General features: G+C 41.0%; 1 protein-coding gene across 1 annotated transcript in view; it reads right to left on the bottom strand.

Moving 5' to 3' along the window:
- Positions 1 to 276: 276 nt before the first annotated feature.
- LOC144798365 (C-type lectin domain family 4 member E-like) overlaps positions 277 to 10303 on the bottom strand; it is a 51412-nt gene continuing 41385 nt past the window's right edge. Inside the window, exons 6-7 of the mRNA XM_078669201.1 lie at positions 5142 to 5251; positions 277 to 690 (exon numbers count right to left, since the gene is read on the bottom strand). Of these exons, the coding sequence (XP_078525327.1) occupies positions 480 to 690; positions 5142 to 5251 (321 nt within the window). The 3' untranslated portion in view covers positions 277 to 479. The remainder of the gene's footprint in view (positions 691 to 5141; positions 5252 to 10303) is intronic.

Here is a 10303-nt window from a genome sequence, read left to right as displayed (position 1 = left end):
AAGTGAATCTGGAGATTGAGGTATGCAGTGTGTGACTTTGATGCGTGTGTGAGAAATTAGAACTGGCAGCGCTTCTGGATGGGGATCCAGGGGAGCTCTCTGAAGAGTGGTGTGGTGTGTGTTTGGCGCGGTCAAAACGAGTATTATAGCGGTATTTTGGGAGGTTTGAAGTCAGTGAAGAAGATCGGTTGGGATGCTGACGTACAGTGTGTAGTTATTGTTTTATATTTCTGTATTTTCTGGAACGGATGTTTTTTATGGCCAAAACTGAACCAGTTGACCTACAAATGCTTTTTATTTATACATGGATGTATAATGACTGATTGATTTAGTTGTGATGGTTATTAATAACTATAAGCAATACATTTGAACCTAAACTATTTTCATTAAGGTTTTCACAAACTAACTCCTGTTCCCTAATGTTAACTGTGCATTCTGTTGTATCAAAATAAAGGTTGTCTTTTTTAAACATAAAAGGGCTAAATTAGAAGCGATCCATTGTCTGGCTCTGTATTTAATGGGATGAAATCCATCTTTCTATCTTCAGCTTCTTTTTCACAGATGAAGTTGTGTTCCTTTTCACAGTTGTCATCATTCCAGTCCCTCAGATATTCACACTCGTCATTAGAACCCACTGTGGCACAGTGTTCCATTCCTCTAGAGTTATCAGGTTGTTTACAGTTCCAAAATCTAAAAAATAAGAATCAAGACATGAGGTACAATTAACTAAAATGTTTGTATAACTCTGCCTGGTAGCCTCTGAACATAACATATATTTGTAACGTTTGGGGTTGAATAACAAATGCTTATGATTCCCCAGCTCAATTAACTCATTTCATCGACCTCAGAAGCATGAAGGGCAGAGTGGAACCATGGAGATTCAAATCTATGTTCATGAGGTCAAACACAGGTTTCTGCAGAAAATGCATTTGTCCACCGAGCCCCAAGACTAGACCTTATTTGATGCGGAATTGAGATGCAATAACTATTTCCTCCGCTATGTCCACAAGATAGTGCTTATGAGGAGTACACACCCCTAAGTTAGGTAAGTCACAGCTTTTCCTGTTGTATAATGCATAAGAATTAATTTCCATGGTGATTCCCCCAAATGATTGCTCCAGGTCAATCTTACTGCGGTAACACATGCAACTTCGTAGACCAACCAGGTTTTGTTATTTGTAATGTTGTGGTTTGTTATGTGTTGTGTTGCAAGTCAAACTGCTGAAGGCTTGCGGCCCCGATGGGCTGAGTTCTGAATTCTTTAAAGCTTTCTTTAATTCTTTTTCCGACTTGTTATTAAAATTATTAAATTCTATGTTAAATGGCGGTCGAGTTCCAGATTCTTTTCATGAAGGTATGGTAGTGAGTTTCCTGAAGAAGGGGAAAGATTCTAAAGATCCTAGTTCATACAGACCGATCACTTTATTAAACTCCGATTACAAAATTACCACCAAACTATTATCTATTCGTTTTAACACCATTGCTGCTGATTTAATACACTCTGATCAAAACGGTTTCATAGCAGGTCGTCAATTAATCACTAACACTTTTAATTGAGGCATTAGATTTTTTTCAGGTAAGGAGTATTCCTGCACTAATTCTGTTTTTAGATGCAGAAAAGGCTTTTGACTTGGTGGTTTGGGAAACTCTTTTTTCTATCCTAACGCACTTTAGAATTCCTTTACAGATTATTACTTTAATTAAAAATGTATACACTGGTGCCAAAGCAAACATTATGATTAATTCTGTTAAGGTAGGCTCAGTTGTGGTGCAACGTGGGACCAGACAGGGGTGTCCCCTGTCACCTATTCTTTTTGCTTTTTTATTGAACCATTGGCCACTGCAATTAGGAATTCCATGATCATTACGCCTCTGATTGCCTCTATGTCCAAAATTAAATTGTATGCGGACGACATTATGCTATTAATCCAACCTGATCTGCAATCCCAGACCCAGGTTTTACAGATTTTCGAAGAATTTGAAGCACTAGGAGGTTATCGGATCAATAAGAAAAAACCAAAATTCTGGTCTGCGGAGGTGCAGATCCAGAGCTACACCCAGATCTAGTTAGCTGTATTAATCCTAGGCCGAAAAGGTATTTAGGAGTTCTGTTTTCCGTGTTTGTTTCGGATCTATATGTGCTTAACTTTGACCCGCTTCTTCAGAGGGTTCGCTCCATGTTTATTAGATGGAACTTCCCATTATCCATTTTGGGCCGAGTCGCCCTGATTAAAATGTCTGTTCTCCCACTTTTTAATTTTTTATTTTCAACAATTCCTTGTTTTCTTCCAGGCTCTTTTTTTACAAAAATAGAGTCTTTGTTTTCTGGTTTCATATGGGGTAAGAAGACTCCTCGTATAGCAATAGGGACACTATATGCGGATACAGAGCAAGGAGGCCTTGCGTTACCAAACATTAAAGATTACTATAATGCCTATTTGGCACAATACCTAAATAGATTTAAACCTGAAACACAAGGCCCAGATTTATTTATCAATTTCTTTGTGGACTTAATTAGTTTTGAAGTTCAAATTCCCTCCCCGTTATTAGTGCCTAAATCTCCGAAACTCGTCAGATATAAGACTATGAACTGGTTCCTTAAAAGAAGAGATGGCATGCTTAAAAGATACTCTCTTCCACAGTTTAACCTTATGACTCCTTTAAGACACGTTTTTGCACATACTGAGATAAAAATTAGCTCGGAAACTGTAGGTAACTGGCATCGTGCAGGGTTTCATATATCAGCAGACTTTGGCAGAGATGGCAGGTGGATACCCCCGGTACAGATGTCACGACTGATTCAAGGAAACTTCCTGCTAAGTGGCTTTTATATTAGGTTTTACAAAATGCTGAATCTACTTGACTTTAAACATATTAGCACCCCTAATCAGATATGGAATTATCTTTTTGTAGCTTCACTGGTTAGAAAGCCGGGGGAATGGAAACGCTGTCTTGCTCAGAGCATTGAGAAAGACCTTAGTATAAAAGCAATCAAAAAATGGCAGGAACATGAGAATCATAATATGTCTCTTAATACTTGGAAAACCTTAAATAAATGAACCTTCCGTGCACTGAGAGGGTCCAACTGGCGCAGAATGCTCTTTTTTAACAAATGGTTACTATATCGCACTCCTGCTCTAATCGCTAAAATGTACGTTAATACTTCTACTACCTGCTTTAGATGTAGGCATTTTGCTCCTGCCAATTGGTCCCATATAATTGCACTGTGTCCGAATATCTTGACATTCTGGAATGAAATCTTTGATTTCCTTTGCTCCGACTACAATATTAGGATTGCTCACACCCTTCAATTAACGCTTTATGGCTATGACCCCGATCTTGGCTTGGCAGATCATTTGGTTAAACTGTTATATATAGTTTCAGCTGTAGCAAGATCTCTGATACTACAGAACTGGCAGTCAATACAAGTTCCCTTGTTCCAGGAGTGGTTACATAAAATGAAAAGAGTCAGAAAGACTGAGTTTTTATATGCACAACGAATTGGAGGGATTAGAAAGTTCGACAAAATCTGTAAATCAGTTTTTGATTAATTGTACTTTTATGTTTGGTGTCTAAAAAGCATCATTTCTCCTTGTATCTGTTATTTAGAATGTTTGACATTACCTTCTTTCTTTTCTGTTGATTGGCCTTATATATGTTTTCGTCTATTTTGATTCCAAAGTACCTCAATACATTTTTTTTTTAAACTGCTGAGCTTTGTTGTATTTTGTTGTGTTGAAGTGTGTCACATTACATTGTGTTTTTGGGTCACTATAAGGATATTGTATGCTATGTTAGGCTTTTGTTCATTCCTTGGTGGGCTCCCTGATATGTGCATGCTTTCAATTTCAAGAGAATCCTTCAGTGTGTTTTGTTTTCAACATTCCTCTTTTTCACTCATATCTTCAATCTTCCCCTCAAACACTTCTGATCCCATTTTCTCAGTGTATTATTGCATTGTACATAAATCAGTTGACTGCTTCTCCACCAATGCCCCTCATATCCTCCCTACACTTTATTTCCCTCTCTTTGGTCTTCTTACTATTTTGTTACTAGCCCCCTTACCCTGTTTGTTCTTTACTTAAGTCCTCAATACAAGTGGCACAATTTCACCTGGAGCAGTAACTACTCCCAGTGTAATTACGACACCCACACTAGCTGAAAAGCGCTTCAACAACTCATCAAGGGTAGCAAGTGCTATATAAATGCAAACCCTTTGCTCTTCTATCCCTCCACCATCCTTTTCAATCCAAATAACAGACCAACATGTCAATCGCTCAAAATAATTTCGTATTTCATTATACCAATTCACCACTGATCCTTTTTTGGTCCAGAGTAGCATGATACTCACCGAAAAAGTGTTTCGATACCTCGTCAGGGGTAGTAAGAGCTATATAAATGCAATTACAATTGCAATGTCTTAGCCTGAAGTTATTGGAGACAGCATAGGCATGGGCTGATAGTAGCCGCAGCGCCTGGTCCCTTGCTCAGAGTGGTGGAACTGGCAATGCTCTCCCCAGACAGGCCCAAGCACTCCCCAACACGGCGACACCCCACCCAATACCCAACGACCACACACTCCCCATCAGACCCTCTGATGACATTTTCTGCCTGCTCAATACCTGCAGTTTTATCACTGAAGTCACTGAAAAAACCTGCAGTAAAGGACCGTGTAGCTCTGATCTGTGTGGTTATTTCCCATTTCAGGGAGAAAACATGTAATCGTTCATGAATAATGGCATAATGGCATAATGGCATGAATTGGAAATTCTGTTCCTCCTGCATCCCCTCACCAACATCCAATTATTTCATATCAAGTGCCTATGAGACATTCACTCTTTCTCCTCTACATTTTTTTATTGGAAAGTTTTGCTCCATGGTGCCAATCTCTTTTCACTCTATTATTCCACTGATGTCAAATTCTCAAACCCACATCTTTTTTTCAGCCTCAATATTTCTGTCCCAAAATACAACATTAAATAATTTACATACTGGTTTGACTAGCGTTACCAATGTATTTAGAATTAGTTGCTTTGGAAAAATTCTGTCAAATTAGAGAAATGAATAAAAAAATTTAATCTCTGAAATATAAATTATGATCATATAAACTATGAATTTATAGTGCTTTTTGGTTGACTTACGTCTTTGGTTGTACCTTAGAGCTATTCACCCACTTCCAGGCACCTTCCTCATCCTTATCTGTCAAGCCGATCCAGTATAAGCCATCCTTCTTTGCATTTCTGATAAAGAGCTACAGGAAAATAAAGGGACCAGGTGAGGTAAAAGAGCACATAGACCAGAGTACTCTGGATATTTGTGCTTTATCTCATAAATATATGTTCACTGGATGCACACACAGATGCAACAATTCATTGACCAACACTACTCCATTGTCGTTTATACCATTGTTGTCAATCATGGATTTGCTCCCATGATCAATGCTCCCCGTACACCATCACCTTCATCCACGTGCACATAGGCAGTTTGTAAATGATGCACATATTATCAAGGGGGGCGATAGGCAATTTTCGCTGCTTTAGCGGCCGTTTTCGGCCGCTAAGCGGCGATAATTCTATCGCCCTATTAGCAAGATGTCGCTAACAGCAGTTAGCGACAGCTTGTAGGTGATAGCGAGCAGTTTGGGGCCCGCTTTGCATGTCAGTGATATTTATCGCTAATGACAGGCAAAGTGGGCGTACCCAACCTGTTAGCGACTGAAAGCAGTCGCTAACATCGCTATCGTCTATTACCAACACAGGCGTAGCGATGGAAATATTCGCAATAAGCGCGAATATCTCCAAAACCTAACGCCTGCTCAGACCAGTTCTTTGCCATTATATCCAATGGGAGGAGGATATAATGGCTAAGACCCTGTTAGCGATAATGCGTGAATACCGCTGTATTCTCAGCGATATTCACGGATTTTGCCGCTATGGCAGGAAGTTTATCGCTTTTGAGATAAACGTTGCTAATAGCACGTTATCTCAACAATATAATCCCATGATGCGCGGCGATAAAAAAAATGCCGCTAACCCTACTTAGCGATAAATATCGCTATTTGTTTATAATATGCCCCTTTATCCCTTAAACTACTGGGTATGCATGTTGACTTTTTTTTAATTAATGTACATTGCAGGTATGCACATTTTACACTTGCAGACTCACATTTATGATTTCCAACCTGAAGGTCTTCCAGTCCGACCCTGGTAACTTCAGAATCAATAATAAAAGTAAATTTAGCGCAGGTTAGGAGGCAAGTCAAAGCTTCACATATGTTTAAATTTCCAAAGAAAATCTTACACTCCTGAGCATTCACAACGAGCTTGTTCATTGAGTGTAAGTGTGGCGTAGTGATCCTCTCTATACAGAGTGATACTTTACCAGCGTGCATCTGAAGGTACTCCATTTTGGAACACAAAAGTGAAACAGTTGTTCCTGTAGTCTTTCTTCTATGTCAGGACATTCTCGAGAGCGCATGTCAAGCCTCTCACTGCTAGCAAGATAGTGCAGGATTGGACGAATGTAACTTCTATTATTCGATCTATAACATGGCACACACTAAACCCAGCTCTGCTCCAAACCGCCCCATTGAGGCCATCAAGGTGACCGGTTTGTTGAGTCCTTGGCCCTCCACCCTCTCTACAACTGCTTGTGGCAATCTGTCTGAGGAAGGAAAATGCCTGGCAACTCAGCCCTTACTTACTTCTTACTTCCGTCCTCAAGATCTCAGACTTTGATCACGGGCGGTAGACTGTGAGGCGATGAAGATGCAGCCCTGTACCTACTGCCGATCAAAGCTCATCAGTCAGTCAGTCAGTCAGTCAGTCAGTCAGGATATCTTTATTCGACTTTTAACAAGTCATACAAAGAAACACACACAATAAACAGTAAAACATAACATAGGATACATATGCCCAAACATACATAGCCCAGCATTTTCATAAAAATCATTTAAAGCTACAAATAGAGTTAAATACTATACAAATGTTAAAACTATTAAAAATTCATTCATAAAGGCAAAAGTAAATCTAATAAAAGAAAAACCCTTAAAAGTTACTAAGGCGAGTTTTGACCAGCAGCTTTTACCCTTGCTGCGGAAACTAAAAAATTCGCAATGCAAAAGGTAGTGCGGGGATTTGACAAAAGCTGTAAGTAAAGCAAGGCTGGGCGGACCTGAGTAAAGCCTGCTTCTTTCAGGACAGGGAACAGATATTTTTTCCTCTGCTCCTGGAAAAAGCTGCAGAACATGACAAAGTGCAGTGTATCCTGCACCGAAAAGTCGTCGCATCTACATGGTGGGGCTTCCTCTGGCTTCTGCCATCCCTTATATGAGCCAAGATGGTAATGAATCAGGTTAAACCTGAATTTGGTTAGCAGGAACCTGTGGTAGGGAACAGTTACAAAAATAAGATAGGGTGCAATTGAGGGGGCGCTAACCAAAAGATTATGAGACCTAACTGATGGCTTCAATAATTCAGCATCCTCACGGTAGGCTTCCTTTCTGTACATATAAGCCTTTTTTACATAACCTATATCTTCAACCCTGATTTTGTCTGGGCATAAAAAGAGCTCAGGGCGACCCAGGTCAGTGAAAGATTTACTTAGATATGCCATCCATGGGATGCTGCTATATTTATCTAATGATAAAACATCCTTCAAGATTGTATGGTTTAGCGGGAGATCTTCATTTAGCCATAATTTCAACCATAGAATCAGGGGTGCTAAGCTCAGTAGATCTGACAAATATGGTAGGCCCACCTCTTGATGAATTGAGTAAGTAGGGGTAGACTGGGGAACAGATAAGAGAGATCTAATAAATCTATTTTCAGCTCTCTGGATAGGGTCTAGATTAACATAGCCCCACAGTGGGGAACCGTAAAGTGCTATGGCCACTGGCTTGCTCTTATAGATCTTTAGAAGGGCTTCCATGGGCCGGGCTCCCAATTTACCTGCAAAACCAAGGATCGCTGAAGAGGATCTAATTACCGCCAACTTTTTGGCTCTTATCTGTGGTCCCCATGTACCCTTATGATCAAATAAAACACCCAAATAGGGAAATGTCGTTACCCTTGAGACGAGAACCCCACTGCAGAAGAAAGATTTATGCTTTTTTTTGGTGCACTCACGCCCCATTACCATAGTGTGTGATTTTAATACATTCACCTTCAAGTCCAGATTATTCATAAAAGTGCCAAATGCATCTAAAAGAGTCTGAAGGCCAACACCAGTTCGCGCAATTAGTACGGCGTCATCGGCGTACAGGAGTGCCGGGATTTGCACATCCCCTGCACGTGGGACGTCCGCCTTCATGCCTCGCAGATGTGCCCCCAAGCCATTGATGTAGATAGTAAAAAGCGTGGGGGCTAAAATACAGCCTTGACGTACCCCCTTTAGGGATTTAAATAGTGGGGTACATCTGCCATTATTTGACACTCGGACTGAAGCGAAGAGTTCCTGATGCATAGTGGCCATAAACGAGACCAAGGCCTCATCGATGCCCAGCTCCAACAGGATCACCCACAATTTTGATCTGTTGACTAGATCAAACGCCGATGAAAGGTCCATGAAGGCGAGAAACACGGACCCCTCCTTGGCTACAGTATACTTGGAAATAAGGAGATGTAAATTGGTACACTGTTCGATGGTTCCCTTTCTCTCTCTAAAGCCGTACTGCAAGTCTGATAGGCCTCCACGCTCCTCAAGGTTCTCCCTCAATCTAGCTAACAGAACTCTGCCCAATATTTTTATAGTCGAGTCCAATAGGGATATGGGCCTATAGAAAGCAGGGTCGTCCCTACGCCCTTTGTTTTTAAAAATAGGGACAATCGTAGATATGGCCCATGAGGCAGGCGCCGGGCTGCTGTTCACTGCATTAAACAAATTTGCCATGACTTCGGCCCATAATTTAGGAGAGAACATGAAGAAGTCAGCCGGGACACCATCCGGGCCAGGTGCCTTTTGTTTAGTGGTTGCCAAGAGCGCTTTTTCGACTTCTTCCCGGTTGAAGATAATGGGGTGTACGCTTTTCCTATACAGCTGGCCCCTATTTATGCTTCCGTCATCATCTCCCCCATATACATTCTTAAAAAAGGAAAACCATGTTTCATCAGCGATCACACAGTCCATCGGTGCGTTGTTATCTTCCGCAAATAGCGGTTGCCTTAAGATCTCCCAAAATCTCCTGCTATCCTTTAGAACAGCCGCGCAAACGAGATTGTCCCAGGTTTCGAGTTTGATTGCGATTTTGCGTTTTTTTATGGCCGACTTGTAGGTCTTCCTTTTTTTAGAAATTTCAGCACTGTCCCTTGGTACAACTTTTAATGCCGCTAGCAATTCTCTGTGTGCTTTCGAACATTCGTGGTCAAACCAGCGCTTGTGACCTTGAGCTCCCGAGGTGGATTTAACCAGGAGATCCTTCGAGACTTGGGTGCAAATTGCCTCATATGCTGCAACTATGGTATGCCCGTGTAAACCCGGGTTTCTACAAAGCTCAACTTGGGCTTCAATTTTGGGGAAGCATTTTTTATAGAAGTCATCAGGTATCACTTTGGCCCACTTCACTCTTCTATTTTGGTCAGTAGGCCTCAAAGGATGCGCCACTTTTTCCGTTGCTGGGAGTACCCCCATATAGGCGCCCCAAGCCACTTCAAGAAGAACTGGGTTGTGATCGCTAAAATGAGTGGGTACGGTGCGATAAACCATAGTCCGGCTTAAAATTCCCCGAGTTACGAAAATATAATCGATTACTGTACCATGTAGGGTGCCAGTAAAGGTTGGGATTCTCAGAGAGCAGTCAGGTTCGCTTAAATCAAAGTTGGCCAGTAATTCCTCAAGCTCCTGCCCCTCTACAGAATGTTCAAAATGAGGGCCCTGTATGACTACATCCTCGGCTTCCTTTACGTCGCTGCCCTTGCAAGCTAATTCGCATAAATGAATATTAAAATCGCCTAATAAAATTAACTCATAAACAAAATTTTTATCCTGAATTGCTGTGTTTAAAATAGAATCTAGGCTTGCGATATTACGACCATTATATTCGCTGTTCCTAGAATTATAAAAGTTTACATAAAGTGATTTGCAAGCTTTGCTGGTCACCCTCTCGATGATTAAGATATTATCGGAATCCGAGCTGATCTGCCTATAACTACCTTTTAGAGCCAGTGAGAAAAAAAACACCAAACCCCCCTTGGCTCTACCCGCTCTACTGGGGACTGCAGGTTTAGTAAAACTGATATATCCGTCCCACCAAAGGTTGTGCGCCGTATCCCAGGTTTCTTGCAGGGCAATAATATGATGCATAGAA

Source organism: Lissotriton helveticus, chromosome 12, assembly GCF_964261635.1.
Source record: "Lissotriton helveticus chromosome 12, aLisHel1.1, whole genome shotgun sequence".
NCBI classification, from domain to species: domain Eukaryota; kingdom Metazoa; phylum Chordata; class Amphibia; order Caudata; family Salamandridae; genus Lissotriton; species Lissotriton helveticus.
The sequence above is the reverse complement of the archived record's forward strand: the minus strand, read 5'-3'. Positions and strand labels throughout refer to the sequence as shown.